General features: G+C 49.9%; 1 protein-coding gene across 8 annotated transcripts in view; it reads right to left on the bottom strand.

Annotated features, from left to right (window-relative positions):
- Nucleotides 1-24237, bottom strand: part of ZDHHC3 (zinc finger DHHC-type palmitoyltransferase 3) — a 55643-nt gene that overhangs the window by 25209 nt on the left and 6197 nt on the right. For 5 of the 8 annotated variants that reach the window (XM_045862607.3, XM_045862604.3, XM_064597100.1 and 2 more), the window contains exon 2: nt 13230-13559. In XM_045862607.3, coding sequence (XP_045718563.1) covers nt 13230-13535 — 306 coding nt within the window. In that variant the 5' untranslated portion in view covers nt 13536-13559. Of the gene's footprint in view, nt 1-13229; nt 13560-15690; nt 15886-16590; nt 16727-24237 lie in introns of those variants that run through there. The other 3 variants (XM_054504821.2, XM_064597095.1, XM_045862606.3) reach the window with 3 other exon arrangements.

Raw genomic sequence — 24237 nt, 5'->3', positions numbered from 1 at the left:
AGAGCAAACGCCAGGCCTAAAGGCTGGGGCAGGATTCTCCTTCATGGGCCACCCAGAGCCATCAGGGAATATCTCGAGGATGACAACCCAGTTGCCTCTGCTGTGCGGGTCAGATAAGAAGAGGGAGAGCAGAGAACCCCACAGAGCAGTTAGGAGGTTACTGCTGATGGCCCAGTAAGTGAACACAGGGGTGGAGGAGAAGTGGGGAGGGAATTCAGATCCAAACAAAAGGGGCAGGGAACGAAATGAGTCCCGTGGTCGGGGAGAGGGCGTGCGAAGGGAGAAGAACACGAAGGGGTCTCACCTAGAGGAGCTGGTGAATGGCCGTGCCTGTGAGGCTCCAACCCGACCTGCAGGAAGGGCTCAGCTGAGGCTCGCCACAGAGACAGTGCTCAGCACACGGCAGCGCAGTGGACTGAATGTTTGCGTCTCCCCCAGATTCACAGGCTGAATCCCCCAGTGTGTGGTATTAGGAGGGGGGGCCTCTGGGAGGTGATGCGGTCACAAGGGTTCCGTGAGGCGATTAGGTCATGGGGTGAGCACCTTATAACCAGTCCTCAGAGCTCCCTCCCCCTGCCTGCCACGGGAGGACACAAGAAGTGGCCGCCTACGAACCAGGAAGTGAGCCCACCCCAGACGCGGAAGCTGCCCGGACCTTGATCTTGGACTTCCCAGCCTCCAGAGCTGTGGGAGATAAATTTCTGTTGGTCAGAAGCCAGCCAGTCTCTGGTGGTCCCGAACGGACTGAGACAGGTAGCCTGCATCCTGGGTCGTGCGTGGGAGACAACACGCAGCTTTAACAAGCTACGGGCACCCAGACTCTGATGCAGAGCTACCATACAAGAACTGTCAGCCGTGCGGCCCAGGCACTCGCATTTTTTTAAAAGCTCTCAGCAGGGCTGAGAACCACTATGCTAGACCAGGGGCTCCATGACTGGATCTACCTTGTTCAGCACCAGAGCCCCTAGCCCGGAAAAGGTCTATCGGTTTCCGGCATGGGGTGAAAGGAGCAGTGAAAGCAAGCAGAACAAAAAAGAAGGGAGCCAAGGGTGCCAGCCTTGGTGGTGGTGGGGGTGGTGGTGGTGGGGGGTTCCAACAGTGTGGCCCAGCTCCCTAGCAAGAACTGGGTCTAACACTGGGTCGAGTCACAGCTCTGGGGTGGGACTGCTCCACACCCGCCATCCAAGGTTGAGGTGATACCAGGCTGCTCTCGTCAGTGGGCAGCCACGAGCTACCACCATCAGGGAAGCTGATGAACAACAGAACCGGGGACCACTCCCAAGTCCCAAAGGGGCCCGGGAGGGGGAGCGACAGTGTGGTCTACTAGAGTGGGTAAGGTGGGGATTTCAGGGCTGACGGAGCATCCCTGGCCTCCAGTGGGGCTGATGGACTCTAACACGCTAAGGGAGGGGTTCCCTGGGTAGAAGAGATGAAAACTGGGTATCAGAACGTTTCCCACAAAGAAGGAATTCTGGGATAGGAAGAGCCACTGAAGAAACAGCAAGAACTTGGGAAATGCTGATGAGGCAAGGGAGCTGGAGTTTCATCTTTCGGAAAATGACTCACAGGGGACTAAGATCCTAGTTACGGAAACTGCAAAGACAAATCAATGAACAACTCTTCCTGAAAATCTACACCCCACCGAACACTGTGGGAAGTGCAAGCAAGCAATGGGGGCCTGGGTCTCAAACAGCGGGTGGGGCAGGCCCCCAGGTACCCCGACACAGCAAGGAGGCTGAGCACCTAGTGAAAGGCATGGCCACCAGGACAACAGGAGCTGGGCTGGCGACCCGGGAAGGCCCAGGAGGATCCTAGCGGGTGCAGCAGGACAGAGGCACCTGGGAAGGGAGACAGTCCAAGCAGTGGCCAGAGGTGGCCTGTCCAGGGAGTGCCGGGTAGAACAGAAGCACTGGAGCGAGAGGGTATGTGCGGGGGGTGGGGTATGGAGCGAGGGTCTGGCAGCGGAGAAAAGATTCAGTACCGCAGTTCAATTATGGGAAGATTTTCTATTTGTCTCAAAGAGGTCCCGGAGTGCCTCTCTGGGGAGGCAGGGGGAGCACTCTGTTCCCGTCTCCTCCTGCCCCTCACCCCACCCCTCCTGTGGCTCTCTGCTGGGCTCCCCAACTTTCCCCTGCTGACCCCTGTCACCAGCTCTTTATCTGTTACCACCCGCGCTTTCCTGTCTCATCAAGGACCTGCTCATGCCCGAGATGGGCAGCACATGGCTGACTAGGAACAGAGCTGTGCTTCCCCACTGGTCTGCCTGAGCGCCATGGGGCAACAGACAAACAGGGAACGAGAAAATCCAAAGGACTGCTCATCCACAGGAATGCTCTTCTCATTGGTGGAGGCTCAGGACTTGGAGTGGGACAGAGATGAGGTCCTGAGAAGAAACCTCTGGTACACAGGCACTGTGGGCACCAAGATGCTGAAAACTACACGTGATTCAGGGTAACCATCACCTCGTGGTGGCGGGGAGGCTGGGAGAGGAATGGAGTGGGGCGGGATGGGAGGGATACAAAGAGTTTGCTAAACTGTCTTTATGATGTTTTACTTATGAGGCTGGAGGGGAGTGAAGATATCATATCATCATATCATCGTACTATCCTTTATATCCTTTCAATTGTCAGAAGTGTGTCATTAAAATTTTTTCTAAAAGTTCAAAAAAGTAGAAAAAAAAATCTGGTCTGCAAAATGCAGGCAGGTGGCAGAAAAGCCTAAGATAGAGATTTTTTTTTTTTAAGGTTTTATTTATTTATCTGACACAGAGAGACACAGCGAGAGAGGGAACACAGGCAGGGGGAGTGGGAGAGGGAGAAGCAGGCTTCCCGCGGAGCAGAGAGCCCGATGCGGGGCTCAATCCCAGGACCCTGGGATCATGACCTGAGCCAAAGGCAGACGCTTAACGACTGAGCCACCCAGGTGCCCCTAAGATAGCAAACAAACTTTGGTAGGCAAGGACTCTATGGTATGTATGATGCCATTTAGGATATACCTCCTGACATTAAATATGCTATAAAAGTATATAGCTATTTAACATGGACAACATCTCTGACAGGTTGTTAAAGGCAAACGTAGATTTCCAAACAATATAGGGCATTTAAGACCTTCTGGTACAGTCTGACACACAGTTAGACACTTGAACAATGCGGGGCTTAGGGGCCCGGGCAGACAAAACCCACATATAACTTTTGAGTCCCCCAAAACTTTACTAATAGCCTACTGTTGACCAGAATATCAATAACATGAATAGTCAATTCACACATATGATGTATGTTTTATGTATTATATATTATATAATAAAGTATTTACTTAAAACAAAGGAAAGAAAATGTTGTTAAGAAAATCATAAGGTGGGGCGCCTGGGTGGCTCAGTTGGTTAAGTGACTGCCTTCGGCTCAGGTCATGATCCTGGAGTCCCGGGATCGAGTCCCGCATCGGGCTCCCTGCTCGGCAGGGAGTCTGCTTCTCCCTCTGACCCTCCTCCCTCTCATGCTCTCTGTCTCTTATTCTCTGTCTCGCAAATAAATAAAATCTGAAAGAAAAAAAAAAAAAAAAAAAAAAAGAAAATCATAAGGTGGGCGCCTGGGTGGCTCAGTCGTTAAGCATCTGTCTTCGGCTCAGGTTGTGATCCCAGGGTCCTGGGATCGAGCCCCACATCGGGCTCCCTGTTCCGCGGGAAGCCTGCTTCTCCCTCTCCCACTCCCCCTGCTTGTGTTCCCTCTCTCGCTGTGTCTCTCTCTGTCAAAGAAATAAAATCTTAAAAAAAAAAAGAAAAAGAAAAAGAAAATCATAAGGAGGGGCACCTGGGTGGCTCAGTCGGTTAAGGGTCTGCCTTTGGCTCAGGTCATGATCTCAGGGTCCTGGGATCGAGCCCCGCGTCTGGCTCCCTGCTCAGCAGGGAGCCTGCTTTCTCCCTCTCCCTCTGCCTTTTCCCCTCGCTCACATAAATAAAAAATTAAAAAAAAAAAAATCATAAGGAAGAGAAAACACATTTATAGTACTGGACTGCATTTATAAAAAAAAAAATCATGTATAAGTGAACCCGTGCAGTTCAAACCCACGTTGTTCAAGGGTCAACTCTCTGTATTTAAAAAGACAAAAACACTTGCAAATTATTAAGGTTATCTCACATGGTAGGATCACAGGTAATTTGTACTTTCTGAACCATATTTCTTAAATGTTCTAGTAAGAACACATGGCTTTTGCAATTAGAAACTCACTAAAAATACAACCAAAAAATACACCTCAGGAAGGAGCTACCCAAAGTAGGAATATGACCAGCTTTCCTGAATTTTATAATCCAAATGTTGTGACCATCTCATTTGGAGATATCTGGGGCCCTGCCCAGAGGCACCAGGAAAGGGCAGGGTCTGGAAGCCTTTCCAAAGGCAAGGCAGGGCCCTGACCACCCAGAGGAGTGGATTTTAAAGGGGGATTGGGAAGGGCACTGGCCCAGGCAGAGAAGAAGGCCCCACAAAAGCCCAGAGGGCCACATTAATTCCTTTTAATGTAAAAAGTCACTGAGTTTGGGCAATCATGTGACCTTTTATGAATCCTGAAGTCACAAAACCACAACTGGATGTCGCTCTTGTCTTACGTACAAAGGAAAAGCCCTGAGGAACATCACTGGCCCAAGGAGATAAAGCAAGGGGGCTGAGTTTTCCTAAATGAAGGCCCACGTTGTTTCCCCCCCCACCACATCCAGTTTTTAAGGTCCCAGCCACCAGAGCTTGCTGTAAACCTCGGGAGGCCGCACAGAAAGGGCTACAAGAGGGCACCCCAACACCTCAAAGGGCCACCGGAGCCCTCATTTCGTACCCTCATTATCGCCTGCTATTCCAGACCACGAGGGGAGACCTCATACAACAACGCAGCCTCTTTAAAAGGTTGCCCCTCCAGCAGCACTCTACAGATGTACATCCCCTGGAAGGCTCACTCCCTTCCAGGCCAGACCCCATTTGCCTCGTGAGTCCCTCTCTCAGAGCCAGAGACCAGCTGGGCCAGTCCCTGAGACGGACGAGCCTGTGACACGAGCCCTTCCCAGCCTCTGGTTCAAATGTCTCCTGTCTCTTTCTTCCTCTTTTTAAAAAGAACATTCTCTTCTGTGCTTATCTCCACAGATTTCAGAATTTCCTGTTATTAGTTCATGGTAAGGAATTTTGTTCGGTACAATTCTGGACGGACGGCAGGGAGTCGGAAGGCCTGCTGGGACGTTTCTGCCGGTGTTATCAGGCAGCAGGACTGAGAACCGCCTACCCCCCATTCTCACACATCTCACAGGGAGGTCTCGAAGCTTCCATGTCACTGCAGCCCGGCAGACCACAACGTAGCAGTTTTTTTCCTCCACAATAATACTCGTTCGTGATTTAAAGGAATATAGAGATGAGAAAATTACAAAGGAAAACCCATTCTTTGATTTCACTACCCATAGATCCGTACAATTAATATTTTAGAGGATGTTCTTCCAGTCTTTGTGCACACAGCAAGCTAAAAACACTAAAGAATTTATAAATCCATAATGCTTGTATGTTTCTAAAATATGTATTTGGCCCCATAGTGGCATCTGTTTAAATCTGGGGCAGGGAGGTGTGATATGGTTCTATCGACCATTCCCCTCAGTGGCTAGCCCAAACTTCCAGTACCTACCTTGACCCCTACCCCATTTCCTTTTCTATTTCAGAGAAAACCGAGGCTGCTGGGGTAAACCACCAGCTGGGAGGATGAGGGTGTCAGCTAATCCGGGTCTTTAGGAGCCGCAGACTTTTACCCCAAAGCTTCTCCCGTGTTGTGTGCACATTCCGGGCTCTCCCTCCCCTCGCATCTAAGCTTCTCGAGGTCGTGCGCACTTCTGTCTCTGCTACCTCTCCCTTACTCTGGTTCACTGCTCTCCAGCACCTGGCGTCTCCACACTAGGGATACCTCTCACCAGGTCACTGTGCAACTCCCTGGGACCAAACCCAAAGGTCAGTTCTTTTTTTTTTTTTTTTTTAAGATTTTATTTATTTATTTGTGAGAGAGACAATGAGAGACAGCGAGCATGAGAGGGAGGAGGGTCAGAGGGAGAAGCAGACTCCCTGCCGAGCAGGGAGCCCGATGCGGGACTCGATCCCGGGACTCCAGGATCATGACCTGAGCCGAAGGCAGTCGCTCAACCAACTGAGCCACCCAGGTGCCCCCAAAGGTCAGTTCTAAGCCCTCATCTTCCTCGGGTCTCCTGTGACCACCAGTCCCTCCTGTCATTCTCTCCTGAGGCTGCTCTGTTCCCTCAGGGTGTCCTCCTGCCTCTGGGGCTGGGGCCTCTTGCCCTCCCTTGGGATGCTGCCCACCTTGGAGCCCCGGTGTTCCTCAGGGATCCCTCCTCTGCTCATTGTGCACCTCCCCCACTCCCTGCCACCCACAGGCCTCCGCAGCACACCCAGTGGTGACGCTCAATCGCCGGCTCCAACTGAGACCTCTTTTCGAGCTGCAGACACCTCCACATGTTTGTTCAAGAGGCATTAAAGCCAAAGAACACCACCCCTCCCAAATTCACCACGCGAGAACTGAATCTGTTCCTTTCTCCCCCCGCCCCCCACTCTCCCTTCCTGGGGAAGGGCCCACCTGGCCCGTGGGACATCCGGTTACTGTGCATTCAGGGTAGAAATCCGGCAGCCACCCCCAGCTCTCCGAACCCTCTGCCCCACGTACTGGCCCCAAACTATGCCTCAAAACCCATGTCCTCCCCTCCATGCCGCCATCCTGGTGTTCATTCCGGCCCATCCTCACGTGCCCCAGATGTTAGAGCATCTCCCACCTCTGTTTATTCTCCTTAACTACTTCCCAGAGTAAACTTTCTAAAATGGGAATCTGGCCTTTTCAGGACATATTATTCTCCCTGCCTGGATGCCTTCACAGGCTTCACAGAGCCTTCCCCGGGCCCAGCGTCTGAGCTCTTGGGCAGGGCGCACGCAGGCCTGCCACAACCCAGCCCTGGATCACTGATGCAGCCCCCCACCCCATCCCTGTGGACTACCTGCACTTTCCCAAAGGCACTGTGCCCTCCAAATCTTCCTCTTGGGCCCCCAGGGACCCCATGTCAGCACCTCTGCCCAGCCTGCCAGGCACCTGCTTGCCTCTTGCACTGGAACCAAAACCCACTCAGGGATCACCTCCTCTGCCTTCTTCCTCATGGCCCTGGGCCACACCCAAGACAGAAGCCTTTGCTGTCCTGGCCTGTTTCTATTTGTCTTATAACACCTATCATTTAAGTACACACTGATCGTGCATGGCTGTCAATTCCTGGACAACAGAGACAACGTCTTTCAACTTCCTGCCTGGTGCATGGCCTGGGGCCTGGCACGGAGCATGTATTCAATAAACCCAAGCTGAAGGATAATGATGATCTAACAGCCATTTACAAAGTGCTCCTATGCCGGGCACCATTCCAAGTGCTTTATTGTACTTTCTCAGTTAATTCTGCCAATAAACCTGTAGGCAAAGACTATGTTATTCCCCATTTTTCAGATGGGGTAACTAAAGCAGAGAAATCAAGCAACTTCCTTCCCAAGATTATGTGGCTAAAAGGTGGCAGAACCAGGATTCGGACCCAGGCAGTCCAAGCATAGAAGCCTCGTCTCTACCAGAAGACAAATTAGGTATTTACCAGACGCTGCTGCTAAGTGACTGAAAAGGCTTTTCACGATCGCCTTGATGCCACAGTCTCGTTCTCCTGCCAACAACGGTACCAGCATGCTAACACTAAGACTGAAACACGCCTGTTTCAGGACCTATTTAGAATAACACGACAGGGCACCTGGGTGGCTCAGTTGGTTGAGCGACTGCCTTCAGCTCAGGTCATGACCCTGGAGTCCCTGGATCGAGTCCCGCATCGGGCTCCCTGCCCGGCAGGGAGTCTGCTTCTCCCTCTGACCCTCCTCCCTCTCATGCTCTCTCTCTCTCATTCTCTCTCTCGCAAATAAATAAAATCTTAAAAAAAAAAAAAAAAAAAAAGAATAACACGACAGTGTAAGAAGGACACAGAGAAGGTTCCAAAGAAATACCAACGAGTCCAAGGCCTCAACATCCCCATGCATTTCAATCGGCAAGGATGAAGCTTGCTTAAAGTGTTTCAGGGGCCCTGGGATTGAGGTATGAGCACACCTGCTGTCCAGGTAGAAACTCTCCCTCGATTAGCTCTGCCAGGAACAAGGTGACAAGCCCCAGGCCTGAGTCACAGGCCCCCTGTCTCCTCCACAACAAAGTGGGAGGTAGGTAATCCCCAGATGGTCACTATCCTCTCTCTGGAGCCAGAAAGATTTTTCCATTGGTGTTTCATTTATTTATTTGTTTGTTTGTTTGTTTATTTGACAAAGAAAGAGATAGCAAGAGCAGGAACACAAGCAGAGGGAGTGGGAGAGGGAGCAGCAGACTTCCCGCTGAGCAGGGAGCCCGATGCGGGGCTGGATCCCAGGACCCTGGGATCATGACCTGAGCCGAAGACAGATGCTTAACGACTGAGCCACCCAGGCGCCCTCCATTGGTGTTTCTAAGTTGCTCAGTGACAGGTATGAGAGCTTGCCTGGCAGGAGGGAGAATGAACCCCTAGACAAGTGACCTGACCTGGGGGAATAGGTCAGTACCTCTGGCCACACCCAGCGCCGGCCTATTACCCGGCATGCTGCGGGAGGGCCCAGTGCTATCCCTCCTCTGCGTTCCTGGAGGTCGGCCATCATGACCCATCATGCTACTGGCCCGAGTAAATACTTGCTAACTGACTCTGTACACAGTGTGTAATCGATAAGGTCACAGAGAGAGGCTCCAGAAGGGAACGCCAACTGCACGTGGATGAGTTTTGGCAGGTGAAACGGAAATAGAGGCCTGCAGGGGTCTGGGACAGTCGTGTGAAGTCTGTGTAGAGCAAGGTATTCACAAGGGAGGGAGGAGCCGTGGAGCAGGCAGACAGATGGATTTTCTTTTCCTTAACAACATGGTTAAATTAATTTATATGCCTCCTTTTGTCAAATCTCAGATTTGGGGTCATTTACAATGGTGAGTTAGTAAATGATTAGTTAGTAAATGATCAGAAGGGTTTACACAATTATTGCAACTGCGAAGCACTTGGCTTTGAGGTTCCTGGCAGCCGGGGCAAAACGGGAGAAGCTATGCCTCTCAGCTTTAAGCAGCTTCCGGGAGACAGACAGATGTCCCTGATCTAAATCTTAAAGGGAATCCCTTAGGATTCCTGAGGAAGCTCACAGGATGAGGAAATAAAATGTATCTGCAAAGGGAAAGGAAAAAGTGGGGAAGTTGGGGGGTGGGGTGGGGAGGGAGACGACACAGAGAGCTCCTTGATATGACACACCCTCAGAGTGAGCACGGTGAGGGCACCCGAGACCAGACCCTGGTCTGACTTGGGCTCTGCCCATGCCATGCTGCCTCTAGGCCAGCCCCCCCGCCAAGTGAGGCCCCTTTAGCCCCTTTCTTGCTCCTTCCAGGCCCATCCCTCTTACCCCACTTCCCATGGGAGCTTCACCTCCAAGAGGGCTCCTTACACATCTGTGAGCCATTCCCTCTTCCCTCTCCTGCTCAAGCTCTGCACGGACCCGTTTCCCACTGCGGTGCAGGGAATGACTGCTAACTGGTCCAGAAAGCTACGGGTGGTTGCAGATGGTCTGATGGTCCAACCATGGTAAGATTTCAAAGCTGGAAGGGGTCTAGCAACTGTTTGGGGGAGACTAGAAGAGATTCTTTTGTCTTTAAAAGATAACCTAGTAATACTAACAAACCCAAATGATAAACAATGCATACATTGTTACATGTTGTTTATAACCCACGAAGATAGTTTTTTGAGAAGAACTATATGCAACCTGAATTCCTGAGATACAAAACATTATAATCCTGTTAGGGAGTTTCTTAGGACCCTGCAGTGGCACCTTCCTAAAAACACACCCGCCCTGGAGTGTTAATAAAGAGCCCCCAATCTGATGTGTTTTCAGTGTGAGATTGAGGCTCCCCATGCTGCCCCAAGGCCTCCCCAACCCTCTCTGGATGCACTGGGTTTTGCATAACACGTCAGTGTGCTGGGAGAGAGGAAAGGCAGGTGGCTGAAGAGCCTGAGGTGGGGCATGCCTTTAGGACATGTCTCAGTTGCTCCCCTTACTGATGGTTGATATTTGACCGATGCTTCATTTGGGGGCCCAGTTTTCTTTGGGGCCACCAGCAAAACACACCGGTGGGAAGCTGACTGGTGTTTGGGGTATAGTCTATGGTTCTCACTCACTGGGGATTGGCAGCGGTGAGAATCATTCACTCCTGCATCTAAGCGCAAGGGGCTAGACTGAGAAGACCCCCCGGAGAGGCCAAGCAAGTCAGTGCGGGGTAAAAGGACGCATGCGTGTGAGGGCAGCTGGGATGCCAGGCCAGAAGCCTTCCCGCCGCCCGCCTCCCAACGTCCAGTTCCCTGACTCACGTGCCTTCTAGACACCAATGACCTCGCACGAAGTTGTCTGATCCTGACCCTGCACCAGCCCTAAACCTGGCTCTCTGCTCACGTGTAATATAGACACAGTTGGCCAGAACAGAAGCCTTGACTTCTCTCCAAAATCTGTTCTCAACTCTCCCATTTAATAAACGGCACCAGCAATCCCCTAGCTGCTTGAGCCAAGATGCTGGAAGACACACTCTCGTCCCTCTCCATTCTGTCGGGCCCTACCCCAAACCAATCAGAGCAGAATCTCTGGGGGTGAGGCGCAGGCGTCCGTACTTCTTCAAAGCTCCCTAAGGGATTCTAATGTGCAGCCAGGTTTGAGAATTAGTGGCTTAAAATACACTCCAAATTCAACAGCTTCTGTCCAGCTTCACTGCTCCCACTTTGGTCTGAGCCATCAACCACGTCGTGTGCAGACCACTGCCATCCCTCTAATCCTCCTGGGTCTCTGCTCCACCTCAAACCCCCATTACAAGCACAAGACACTGTTTTTTTTTAAAAATCAGGTCATGTCATGCCTCTCCGTTGGCTTCCCACTACATTGAGAGTAAAGAGCAAAGCTCTCATGAGGCCCTCAAGGCCCTGCACGATCTGGCTTCTGCAGTCCTACCTACCTCTTCCAGCTCCTCTTGCTCCCACTCACCACGCAGAGGTCACCCCGGTCTTAGTCCTGCTCCCCAAATACTCCAAGTGCATGCCTACCTCTGCGCTTTTGCACCTACTCTCTCCTCTTCCTGGAAGGCTCTGCCCTCAGGGGCTTCATCTGCCTGACTCACAGCTCCATATGGCACTGCTCAAGGCCTTCTCAGATCCCCTAGAGCTAAAGCAGGCCCCCTGTGCCCCAGAAAAATCACCACCACATCACCCCGATCACACTCTTCGATTGTCTTTAAAATACTTATCACTGAAATCACCTTGTTCGGTCGCTCACGTCTTCACTGCCTGACCCCCTGCGCTAGGACGTGAGCTCCAAGGAGGCAGGGATGCTGGTCTGTCTTATCATAGCTGCCGCCATTGCTCAGAAAGGCCCTCTCACGTAGGAGGCACTCAATGGGCATGGCATTCACTTTGTCCCTCATCAGGGCCCCCAGGGCTCTTCCTCAGGGCTGCCAGCATGATCCCTGCAAAATGACAACTGGGTCTCACCACTCTCACTCAAAATCCTCAGGGGCTCTGGACCACCCCTCGTCAGCCAACTGCCACCGAAACCCATCCTCCTCCTCAGGTCCCACCATCCCACGCAGCTCCCGGGAGCCTCGAGGGGCCACACGCCTGCGTGCCCGCTGCTCTCTTGGCCTGGCCCACCGTCAGGGTCTTCCTACCCTGCCACCTGCCACTTCCCCTGCCAACAGACGCTGCTCTCACAACAACTGGCCAGTGCGACACCCAGCAGCCGTCCTCGTCGGCTAGACTGGTTCACGGCCGCTCCCTTGTTTTTCCACAGCAACCCGGGCTTTCCTCTGCCGCAGCCTTTGTCACATGGGGCTGGCCTCATCCACCTGTCTTCTCTAGACAGAGGGCACTCCGGTTGGAACCACATACAGGTCTTCCCCCTGCTTCTCGACGTTTGCATTACGTCACTTGGCCTTTACGAAAGACCCACTTTAGTACCTGTTTCGGCCAACGCAAAGACATCCGGAGAGGATGTTCGCTTTTACAACATGCGAATTGCTTTTTCGCTTGTTGCCGTTTGGCTTATGAAAGGTTTCACAGGAACGCTTTCAAATAGTGGGGGAAACCTGTACGCCAAGCCCTTCAAGGGCTGGCTGACTGGTGACCCCATAAATGGTGCCAGCACATGCGGGAGAAGAGGTGCTATCTGGACCGGCTGTTGATGTGTAATCGAGCTGGGAAAGCTGCTCTCCCTCGGGATGGATTAACAATCCACCGCCTGAACCGGCAGGAAATGGAGCCCTTCGAGGAGGGAACGAGCCCAGGACCCAGGGTCTCTATTTTGCTCTCCCTGGGGCTCACAGAAACAGAGTCTGGGTGGCCAGTGCCACGGCCAGTAGGGGTGCTTTCCTTCTCTTAATTTCAACATACTCGTCCTACGCACTCAAACAATTAAGCCACAGGAGGTCTTTATCAAATCACGCACTCTCGCTTTTCCCATACGAGATAATGAACAGGAACGGAGGGTTTAATACCACGGTACGTGACGTTCAGTAGCCACTTGCACAGCTTGGTATATTTAGCTAAGTCATCAGGCAGAACACCACCGCTCTACCCACAGATATTCACCAAAAGGCACTTGCTGCCGCCTGAAACAGGCTTGTCCAGCTTTTCAGCAAAAGATGAGCCTCACCCAAAGTGAAGGCCATTTCCGTGCAGGTTCCTGGAACTGGATATGGCTTTAATTTCAAGAGCACCTCGCTGCAGTCCTGTCTTCACTGGGAAGCCCTGCCCTGACCCAACCCCTCAGCATGCCCTCCACTCTGATGATCTGTCCCCAGTCTCCATGGTTATCTGACTGTGCCTTTCGAATGAACACGAGGCTCGGTTTCCGCTAGGCCAAACCCCTCCCGTAGCAGGCTCCATTACCATATACACCCGTGTACATACAGGTTCATCCAGCCAAGACAGAGAGACGCTGTGGCACAGATGGTGTCCCCTCGGGGGGGCCTGAGTTCACTTTCCCACCCCGGCCCTGGCCCTCCTGTCCTCCACACTCCCAAGGTCCAGGGGAACATGCGGGCTGTGGCCATGCCAGGGCCAGAGGAGGAGAGTGTGGGCTGGTTAAAACAGGCCCAGACATACTCACGGGGTCCGTCAGCATGGCCCGGCAATGGGACGCCAGGGCCAAGAAGGCCAGCAGGTTGAACACGACTCCGTTGACGATGCTGTACACGTAGTCTCGGGATGGAATCAGCATGACAAAGAGGACCACAAACTCCGCATAGAGGACCAGAAACCAGGTGACAATGGCGCAGGCAATGCCACAGCCGTCACGGATAAACCACATGGTTCCCACAGGACCGGGGTGGGGAGGTGGGACACACTTCTCTGGCTGGAGGTACTCTGGCTTCCGCTCAATGTCTCGGAAGTGGTGGGTGGGGATAAGCATCATAAGCTATTCTGTCCATACTGGCATCTGGAAGAGAGAAGAAAGGACCCAGAAAATTGGTGGTGTCTTGTTATCAAGGATATTTGACAAAATTACCTTTCTAAAGTGAGCCATGAGGGATGCCTGGGTGGCTCAGCCGGTTAAGCATCTGCCTTTGGCTCAGGTCGGGATCCCAGGGTCCTAAGGCCGAATCCTGCCTCTGCCTCCTTGCTTAGCGGGGAGCCTGCTTCTCCTGCCTGCCGCTCCCCCTGCTTGTGCTCTCTCACACACAAATAAATAAAATTAAAAAAAAAACAACCTTAAAACTCAGTATGTAATGGGGCGCCTGGGTGGCTCAGCCGGTTAAGCATCTGCCTTTGGCTCAGGTCACGATCCCAGGGTCCTGGGGTCGAGCCCCGCGTCGGGCTCCCTGCTCCGCGGGGAGTCTGCTTCTTCCTCCCCCTCTGCCCCCCGAACTCGAGCTTGCTCTCCCTCTCTCAAATAAAGAAATAAAAAATCTTTAAAAAAAAATAAAATAAAAAATAAAATGTGAGTGCTTGGGACACCTGGCTGGGTCAGTTGGTAGAGCATGTGACTCTTGATCTAGGGGTCATGAGTTTGAGCCCCACGCTGGGTGTAGAGTTTACTTAAAAAAAAAAAAAAAAGAAAAGAAAAGAAAAGTAAGTTCTCTTCCTTACTTCCTTCCCAGAGTTAACTTAGCTTTTGTGAAATAGGGCCACCTTGCCCAAAGCCTTCACATGACAGATATGCAAAGGGAGCCTTCCAAGGGCAAATGCTTCACCCAAGGTCAGCTGGAGCTGCAGCTGCACAAACAGGACACCAGTTCAGAAGTGGGGCTAGAACTCAGGTCTCTTTGTTTACTAGGGATCGATCTACCAGGAGGATGGTGTCAACAGATATGTTCCAGTTGTGACTTAAAAGACAAGACGGGGCACCGAGCACCAAGCCCTCTGGGAAAACTCTCTTTAGCATGGAACTGCTGCCTCTATGCCAAGGACAAACCCAGAGGCTGGTATTGAGGCTGTCTGGGGTTAATAGGGATGAGTAGGAGGAAAGGACCTGGTGACCTAGGACATCTTTGGACTCACTGTCCAACATTCTCCTGTTTGGGCCATAGGACTGAAAAACCCCGGATAGGGAAGGTTCTTGAAACCAACTAGGTTTTTCAGTCCTGTGGACCAAACACTTGATTTCCCAGGAATCAGAGACTCCCTGAGTTCTGCCCTCCTTGCAGGTGATGGGGTCAAGTGGAGAATGTTGGACAATGAGTCCAAAGATGCTTCCGCACCACCTGGCTGTGAGGCTTCGTGAGCCTTCGTGTCCTCACCTGTGGAGATACCCCCCTTCCCGCCCCAGCACCCCCTCCCAGGGCTGGTGTGAGGCCCCAGAGAGCTGGAGGTGCTCCCGATGAACGCTGCAGACTATAGCAGCCCACATACCACGGACCCCACACACGTGGCATATTCTCTCTAGGAAAGACATCCATTCCTTCCAAAACAAGTGCTGAGCAACACGCCCCTTCTTCCTAGCAGCTGCAGCCCGCGTCTCTGGAGACAGCAATGAAGTAACTCAGGATCGATAATAAAGTCGATCTGTCCACAGCACGCGCTACAAGATGCAGCAAGTACACATTTCCTTCCTCTGATTCCTTATCTTACACCTGGAGGCCTGTTGCTCACCAGGCCGGTTTCTCAGTCAGCAACTGCGCCCGCACAGGCCAGCCCCAGATGGAGGCGCCACAGAGCGACCACCGGAGCTGTCTACAGCACTGCGAGCGACATCTTTGGGCTTCTGAGAACTCCAGGCACTTGGCAGCGGAGGCAACCATTCACAAGGAGCGCGGCTCTGCGTGTTTTTCTGGAGGCCAGGGCTCTACGGGGCATGGGCAAACCTTCAGTGGTTGTGCTGGGCTTTCCTCACCCTTTGGCCTTCTTGCTCCCCAGCCCTCCTCCCCAACAAAGAGCCTCTGGACTGAATATGCTGTAGTCCTGACGAGTAAGGACGTGTCCAGAAAGCTGAGCCGGCAGTCACTGCTACTCAAATTGACAGACATTCTCGAGTCGCAAGTTGCAGAGGCTAATAATGAAAGAATAAGGCCAGGGCCTCCCCTCCCCAGGATGGCAGAGAATTAGTGGCCGAAAGGCAGTTTGATGCGTACCATGTACTTGTCCAAAGAAACATCGACTCAACAAATAGAGTGACTATCACATGCTGGGTACACTGTGCTGGGAGCTGAGGGTCGGGAAGTCGTGACATATGGAATAACCATCCCAAGTAGAGTAAAAGCAGTGGTTCCCCACAGGCCGTCAACCAGAATCTTCGAATAAAGCAACCTTGTGCTCTCCACGAGACAATGGCAATTGGTGCCGCCAGCGACAACCTAGAGGGATGAACGATGCAAGGACACCCTTCTGAGGCGCTAAATGGAAGGACAGCAGGAGCTTGCAGACTGGATCCGGGCCCAGCAGATTCTAAAACTCTAAGCTCCATTCAACCAAAAGCCAACAAATGAAAAGCTGAAATCCCATGAAATCCCATGAGTCCAAAGCTGATCAAAGCTCACCACTTTGATAACTCCCACAGGCAAGCATTCTCTTGGTTTTTCCTGCTGCTGTACAGGTCTGTAGGAACCCAGGCTCTAAACCCATAAAGTTGTACCAGACCACAGTCACGCCAAAGACGTATTGTCTCTGTCTGCTTTTGCATTACAATAGCCCCGCTGAGCAGTTGTCATGAGACCGTATGACCTGTGAGCCTAAAGCCTAAACTATTTACTCTCTAGCTTTTTTTTTTTTTTTTTTTAAGATTTTAGTAATCTCTAAAATATTTAAGTAATCTCTACACCCAATGTGGGGCTCGAACTCATGACCCCGAGATCAAGAGTCGCATGCTCCACTGACTGAGCCAGCCAGGCGCCCCTACGCTCTAGCTTTATACAGAAGTTTGCTGACCCATGGTTCGAGGCGGTTGTTACCCACCAGATAACTGAGATTTGTCTTGGCTCCAGCTTTCCCTGCAGAACAGCTCAGTGTGTCAGAAATGGGTGGTTACAACTCACCCCGCCCCACCCATGTCTGTGGCAGCAAAACCTCCTGTCATCTGCAGCCCGAAGGTCATCTCGCTGAAAGCCGTGTACTCCATCAAGATGTTCTTCAATTAGCATAAAAGGTGTGGTTTTCTGCAATGGATGATCACTGAAAATAAATTTCAGAACAATGCTCCCTTGTAGATACGTATTTCCAGTGATTACATTACACTCATAGTATATTCAGACCAGTTGACTGTATTCGCTCGTCAATTACTCATTCTTGATTGTACACATGGCAACAACTTGACTAATGTTGCATATGTGTGGTTTTGCTGAGGAACAGACCCTTCCACGTAAGTAAATTTCCCAGTAACTGTGGCTTGTTCCTGAGCAGATACACGGTTTAACCATTAGGATGGTTAAGGTGGAAATAAAAAATAAAACATGGAAGTAAAATAAAAAACAGACCAAAAAAAAGTATATATATATACTATACCTGCTCCTGCCTTAAGTACAATAACCATCCATTTCTTTGGAATGATTTAGTTATTACTGGGCATATCAATTACTGGAATGTATCAGGGAATGATGTCCTCAGGGGTCATGGAGACTCACTGAGCTCTTGGCCTCACACCAACTGGCCTGTGCAGACTACTAGAATTCTAATTCCAACATCTCCTTTGTATGGTTCTTTGTCTTCCTCTTCCATTCCTGGCTACTGTCATTCCTGTGCCTATAGTTGCCACCCCCCCTGACAAATTCTCCATTTATGACCGCTAATTGGCTGTGGGCTGGAAAACAAATAAAACTAAAGCCGGTTTAGTTTTATTTGTTTGTAAAAGAAGGGTACTCATTTTCGGTAACAGGCCTTTAGGGAACACCTGCTATGCTCTCCCACCACACAGTTCCTGTGGGCTGGAAGCCCTGTCTTTTCATCAGCCCAGTGCCTGGCATGTAGTGGCCATTTACCGTGTGTGTTTGTTACCCAAATGCTTGAGTATGATGCCAGAGCTCTGTGATCCCAGGCCCACCTCTGGAGGCCCTGTCTGCTTCCTTTCAGGGGTGTGGCCATATCCTAGACGGTGGAGAGTGCACCAAGTAGGACTGTGAAGTAAGTGGACTGTGACTCTTTTTTAAATAACCAGAACGTTCCATCCTCAAACAATGTGGGACCAAAGAGTGTATAGAGGAGCTCTGTTTTCCCCTCACTGGTGAGGGAGAACCTGTGATCTGGGCCAGCACCCAGCCAAGGGCACACTCGGCAGAGTCAGACACCAAGTACTGAACTCAAGTTCACATTCCAACCCACACTTTAGCGTTTCAAAATATCCTGCTCAAAACCAATCAAAGCACATGGCGGTGAAGAGTTTATTTAACCCCAAGGCCCCTCAAGAGCAATGGGAGCAGCCTTCCAATAAGGATCTGTTCCTTAAATTAGTCAACTGGAAATCTTAGAAATACGGGGAAAACCTCACCTCGAGCAAATTGTGCACTTTCCCTTCATTCTGCCCCTAATGACCACAGCAGGAGAGGCAAATGTTGACCTTTTCTCCTTTTCTATTTTGAATTAGGGAAACTCCAATCCTTGGGGTTGAGGAGAGGCTCTTTGCCCATGACCGACTGCCCACGAGTCCTTGCTTGTGAGCGTTGGGCAGACTGTTGGCTCAGGCCTCTGGGGTGTGCACACAAGGAGGCTGGTGGGTCCGGGGACCTTTAATCCTGCCCACCAGCTCACACCCTCAGAAGGACGGCCCCTCCAGTCCTCCCCCCACTCCACCCCTTTTCATCCCATTCCCTTGCCCTGTTGACTCTCTAAATTCTCCTGTCTTCATTTCAGTTCAATTCAAAAACATATTCCTGGAGCAGCCACTAAATGTAAGCAACTGCGCGGGGGCTCACACACAAGGGATGATGAGGACAATAATGTGTGTGTGCTGCCCAGTTCAGGCCCTGCCATTCCCCTCTGCCAGCTCCCGATCTGCTAAGACTAGTCTTACTTGCTTTGCCCTACTTAACCTGTAAGTCCCAGTTTGTTCGGCGTTAGAGCCTGGTATCTGGCAGGAGTATGTGCTCAAATCATTTCTTGAGTGAATGGATGCAGAAATCGGACAGACCTACCCCACAATGACCTTAACACACAGGTTTCTAATGAACAGCACAATGGAGAGGCAAATAGTACGTCCCCCCCAAAAAAACAAACAACAACAAAGCCCAGAAATGAGATAAATAGACTTTCTCATGGCCCGGGCATCTAAAGGGAGAGGATCTGAGCAGGGTACGGAGCCAGGTGAAGCGTTCTGTTCAGACAAAGGCAGGGAGAGTGGTGACGCAGGTTGGGGGTGCTGGATGTCTGGGGCTGTGTGCGAAAGTGTGCGCATACATGGGCTGTGTTGGGACTAGGACTAGGAGGTGGGGGGCGCTAAGTGGAAATGAAGCGCTAAAGGTAGGATTATGTTATGTAGGCTATGTTTTACAAGGCCTCGGGCTTCAAGGTGAGTTGGGACTTCACCCTGGAGGTACTGGGGAGGCACCCCAGTCTCTGAGGAAAACTATAAGGACCGTAGTCACGCTGTGGTAAGGGCGCTCTGGCACTAACAGGCAAGACAAAATGAGACAGACAAGAGGTCTCCGAGTCCACCAGATGCCAACGAGCCCGGGGAGGCACTGAGGCAACAGGCCAGAGATGCAGTTGGGTGGAACTGGGTTTTCTGATCCTCTTCCATTTTGTTTCCAAAGAAAGATCTAAAACAATGATCATTTGGCAATTTTAATTATACTAATCTATGTTGTACTGCTTTGGCCAACGGTTCTAGAGCATTAAGAGGAGCTGGCTTTTCCATATGTTAGTAATCCATGCCCAAAGTCATTACTCTTCTACCTGGTGGATGAGCACACTGAGGCCCAGAAAGGCGAAGGGACTAAGCCCTGGGGGTAAGGAAGTCATAGGAGGATTCACAGTACCAGAGGAGTTCTAGAGCTCCCGGGAGCTAGCGATCAGATGATAAGGAAGATGCAGTGTTGTGTCAGAATGACCTTCTGGGAGCTCTGCTATCCGAGAATGTGGGAATTCTGAGGAAATCATCTAGTCTTCCTTCTTAGAGTTTCAGAAGCAAAAAACAGAAATGACTGATAGTGATCATTTTCTAAAACAAGAGCAAAAACAAAATCCCCCTACACCTGGTCCACAGAATTGCCTCCAGATCTATAACTCACATGCTTCATTATACCTGACCACAGTGTGCCCCCCACTAATCCAGACAAGCAGACGCAAATCTATTTAGTGAAATGCAGTCTGGGGCGCTACAAGCCCCAGGGTTTCGGGTACTGGGTTGGTGCTGTGGTATGCACTCATGACTCAATTTCCATGCTGCCTATCTATGGCTGAGCAACACAAAGGGGTTTGAAAGGGTGGTGCTAATGGCCAAGCTCACAGGTCCCATCCCACTGTGGCCCATCAGCAGGTTAGCCAGGCTAGATGCCTAGCCAAGTGTTGACCATTAGTGATGGCAAGAGTTGCCTGTAGTTACCCATCATTTGTTGAACGGTGGGCAAGTCCTTATAAATCCATCACCTGCCCTAAGAAAATTGACCCAAAGCCCAGGCTTTATGCGTAAGGGTCAAAGCCACGACCATCACATAAAACATACAAGTTCTGTACTGGAATGTATTAGAGCCCCCACAACTCCACTGTTCTCCATCCAGCAAATGTCCCAGGAACTGCAGATCCTCTCAGATTGCCAACATCCCTGGCTTTCACGAGATAAGATGCTATCCCGAAGTCCCGGATTAGTTCAGCTAGATCTAAAATCCTTACAAGCATCTCAAAGTACTTTGTGAAGATTAGTTTCCTAAGACACCACACCCACTCACATTCTCACATCCACACATGCATTCATGCACAGCACAGAAGTAGGTTTTGGGGGCTGCTCAGATTAAAGTAGCATTAACACACCCAACCATTGAAATATCTGTACACAGACTGGCCGAATAAACTCAAATCAGGTGCAATTATTTTCCCTTGGCTTAGAGACAAAGGTCATCCAAACACTCCAAAAAAATTTTTTTTAAGGATTCAACTTTCTGGGTCCCTAGTAGTAGGAACATATAGTTCATCTATAGATCAACTCAATTTCATCAACTCCTTAGTTGACGTCATGAATATCACCAAGGTAGTAGAAACCCTTAAATCAGAGGCTTTTAACATAGGTCAGCATTTGTTTCAGGTGAATAGTTAACATTTTAATAAATCTAGTATTATGCTGAATTGCTGTTGGGGGGGGGGGCTGGTCTGATATCCTCTTGAACTTGCCCTAAACACTGAATTCTCACCTAAACTAATTTTTACTACAGTTAAAGAACTCAGTCTACCCTTACACAATCACTTAAAAGGGGACTAAAAGGTCCCCTGAAAGAAGGCAGCATCTTTTCTGGTACTTCTATCATTTTTCTCAATTGAAATTCATTTTAACGAGTATATCAATAACCTCCTATGGCTTAAATCCTACTGTCTCAAAAATGTGGTGTTTGCCTCTTTTAGAACTTCTCACATTTCAGAGTGATAGACTTAAAAGCATTCAAAAGCCAGCCCTACAACTTCAAAGATAAATAAATGGTCCATGCCCTAGAAGCTTTAGGAAGGTATCTGAAGAAGTAGAAAACCAATTTATCTGAGCTACAATTCTCTTAATTTGTGTAAGGATCTAAAAGGGTCATAAATTTTATACCCATTTTTAGAGGGTTCTCAGAAAAAGAATGAACCATGAATCACTGTTTGAAATATTTCATTAAAAAAAAAAATGAGTCACTAAACTTTTTTTTTTTTTTTAAAGGTAAGGGTGTAGTTCAAAGGAAAGGTGCCTTATCATCTGCATCACAACCCACCAGCCAAGGAAGGCGTCCAGGCAAGCAGAACGCCCTGGACTGTTCTAGAAGATCTTTACCGACAAGTCTACATGATTCCTCCCTCTGCAGGAGGGTCTGTCCTGCTCTGCCTGTCTCTTGTCTTCTGATGTACTCAACCTTCAACAAAATGCTTGAAAAAAAAAAAAAAAGTAAAACATCACACCCTCAAACCAAACCCTACAGACATTAAGGTTCACCGAGAAAATCAGATAGGGGTCGGTAAGTTAAATTTGCCTTCTGGCCTCCTAACTGGCCACCTTCTTATAAAACAGATTCGTGTGCATACTCAGACTTCTAACAGTAGGCCTTCATTTCAGAACAAAGTCTGGGATTTGGGCAGGTCATGGACGCTAACAGTTCTCTCACTTACCACAACGGACTATCGTACCACAACTGGCCAGTTCACCACCTCCTGACTTTCTAAATCTACTAAAAAAATACACACCTGATGTGGGAAACAAAGGCAGAAGAGAACTTATTAAATTTCCTTACTACCTACGGCCCATTGACAAGTCCTTGAAACAGGGAGAGTGACCTTCCTCTAGGGACTCAACTGCCTCAATGTTGATACTAAGGGCAAAAGGCAATCTTAGCCCAATCCCCAGCATCCTGTAAGTTTACTTTAACATAAAAATTCCTTTGGAAACTTCCTTTACCTCTACCCCCCAAGATACATGTTGACAATCACCCCAAGCATATGACCCACTGATATACATCTGAAGGGTCTCATGACTGAGTTTCTACTAAACAGTAATAAATGACCTTTCCTAACAATAGCTAGCCCCCTCAGGATCCTGGAAACCTTGTTTCCAAAATACCTGGGAGGTTTACACTATGCCTAAACCCCTCCCAACTTGAAAGTATACAATGGGCCACTCCTCATGACCCCAGTGCAGCCTTCTGCCCACAGGTCCCACCCCGGGCTTTAATAAAACCACCTTTTTGCACCAAAGATGTCTCAAGAATTCTCTCTTGGCCGTTGGCTTCAAACCCTAATGTCTTTCCTACATCACATCCACAGAGAGGATGCCATAATATAGGTCACAAACATTGGGAATCAGTAGAAACTACACTCGTTTGGGTAACACATTCTCCTTTCCCCTTTTATAGGTGTACCTTATGATACGTTATAATAATGAGGAAAATTAATGAGACTTTAAAACAAGACCATGGGCGCCTGGGTGACTCAGATGGTTAAGCGTCTGCCTTCGGCTCAGGTCATGATCCTGGGGTCCTGGGATCGAGTCCTGCACCGGGCTCCCTGCTAGGCGGCGAGCCTGCTTCTCCCTCTCCCTCTGCCTCTCTCTCTCATGAATAAATAAATAAAACATTAAAAAAAATAAAATAAAACAAGACCATGCATAAGATGAACTGGTTTAAAAAAAAAATCACTATCTGGGTCAGAATTTTAGACCTGCAAGAAACCTTAAAGACCATCTATTAGATTTTAGCCAAACTCCTTCCGTTTCATAGATGAGGAAATCGAAGTCCATTCGAGACTTTGTCTAAAAGTTTTAGACAAAACAGGCAGTGCTGTCTCCAGGAATGGAGATGGGCACCAACATGAACCAAATGCCTATGATGACTGAGGACTTAGATAAAGCAGCTCATTATAATTCTTACAACAACCCAGCACCTCGACCTTCTTACACGTCAACCCAGTGAGGTGCAGAAGTCTTGGGTAATATTCCCAAGGTCATACAGAGCAAGGGAGTGGTAAGACCAGGACTCAAAACCAACTCTGCTTGCCACCATAGACCACAGTCTGAGCACAGCACATGGCTTTTTCTTTTTTTTTCCCAGAGAGGGAGGGGAGGAATGACCAAATAGGAAACATGATTTCTGCTTCCTACTCCCTCACACAGTTGATGGACCTGAGGAAAAGTCACTTCAACTTCGCTTTGATGGCTTCATCTCTAAAGTGACTGGGAAGGACTAGATCTCTAAGATTCGTGATTTCTTTTGAAAAACCCAAGAAATGGACTCAAAACAGGCATTCCTTCCACTAGCTCCTGGAAGCCTGAAATTTTTTTTCTTTCTTCTCTGAGCCATTTGACTGACTTCTGGCAGCTGTCTCTTCAACGGATCATGACACCCCCCAGACTACCTTACACACGCTGGCTCTCAAACACTCAGTCTTTCAGAAAGAGACTGCAAGGACTACCTGACCTCTTCCAAACTCTGGTCCAGCCTGTTCTCTAGATGAGTAAAGAAATGAAGCTCAAGGAGTGAGCTCAAGTTCCATAAAATGGTTAGAGAGGTGGCAACTTCCCCCCTCAGTTTAGCAGACGGTATTTACCCCTGGCTTGTGCACCCGTCTCCCTGCATGAACTCCTCTCCTTCCAGAAGTCTGCAACCCAGCAACAAAATCTTCCCAAGGGCAACAATGTATCACCAACCCAGCTACCTTCAACACTGCTTACCAATGAGTGTGTTACTCTCACAGTATGTGAACCTTTCCTAATCAGGTGCCCTGGCCTCCGGCAGAGTAGCTTCTCAGCTGCGCGTTCTGCCTGGCTCCTGCCACAGTGGGAGGCATGCTGAATGTAAGAGTGGGGCCCTGATTCTTCCTGGGTGTCTATTACCTGCCACGCACTGGGCTGTGCGCCCACGTCTCCTCTTTGATCTTCACATCTGCTCTATCTTATAGATATAGACCCTGGCTTTCCCATCCCCTTTTTGAGAAGAAGAAACTGAGGCATGGAGAGATTTGCCTAAGTTCATACTTCAAAGAAGCAGTGGAGATAGGGTACACTCCCCAGCCTGCTCTCATTC

Source organism: Mirounga angustirostris, unplaced genomic scaffold (genome assembly GCF_029215605.1).
Source record: "Mirounga angustirostris isolate CCGP_5_RB_7025 unplaced genomic scaffold, mMirAng1.0.hap1 SCAF_1, whole genome shotgun sequence".
In the NCBI taxonomy this organism is placed as follows: Eukaryota; Metazoa; Chordata; class Mammalia; order Carnivora; family Phocidae; genus Mirounga; species Mirounga angustirostris.
Note: the sequence above shows the minus strand (reverse complement) of the source record. Positions and strands in the feature narration are given on the sequence as shown.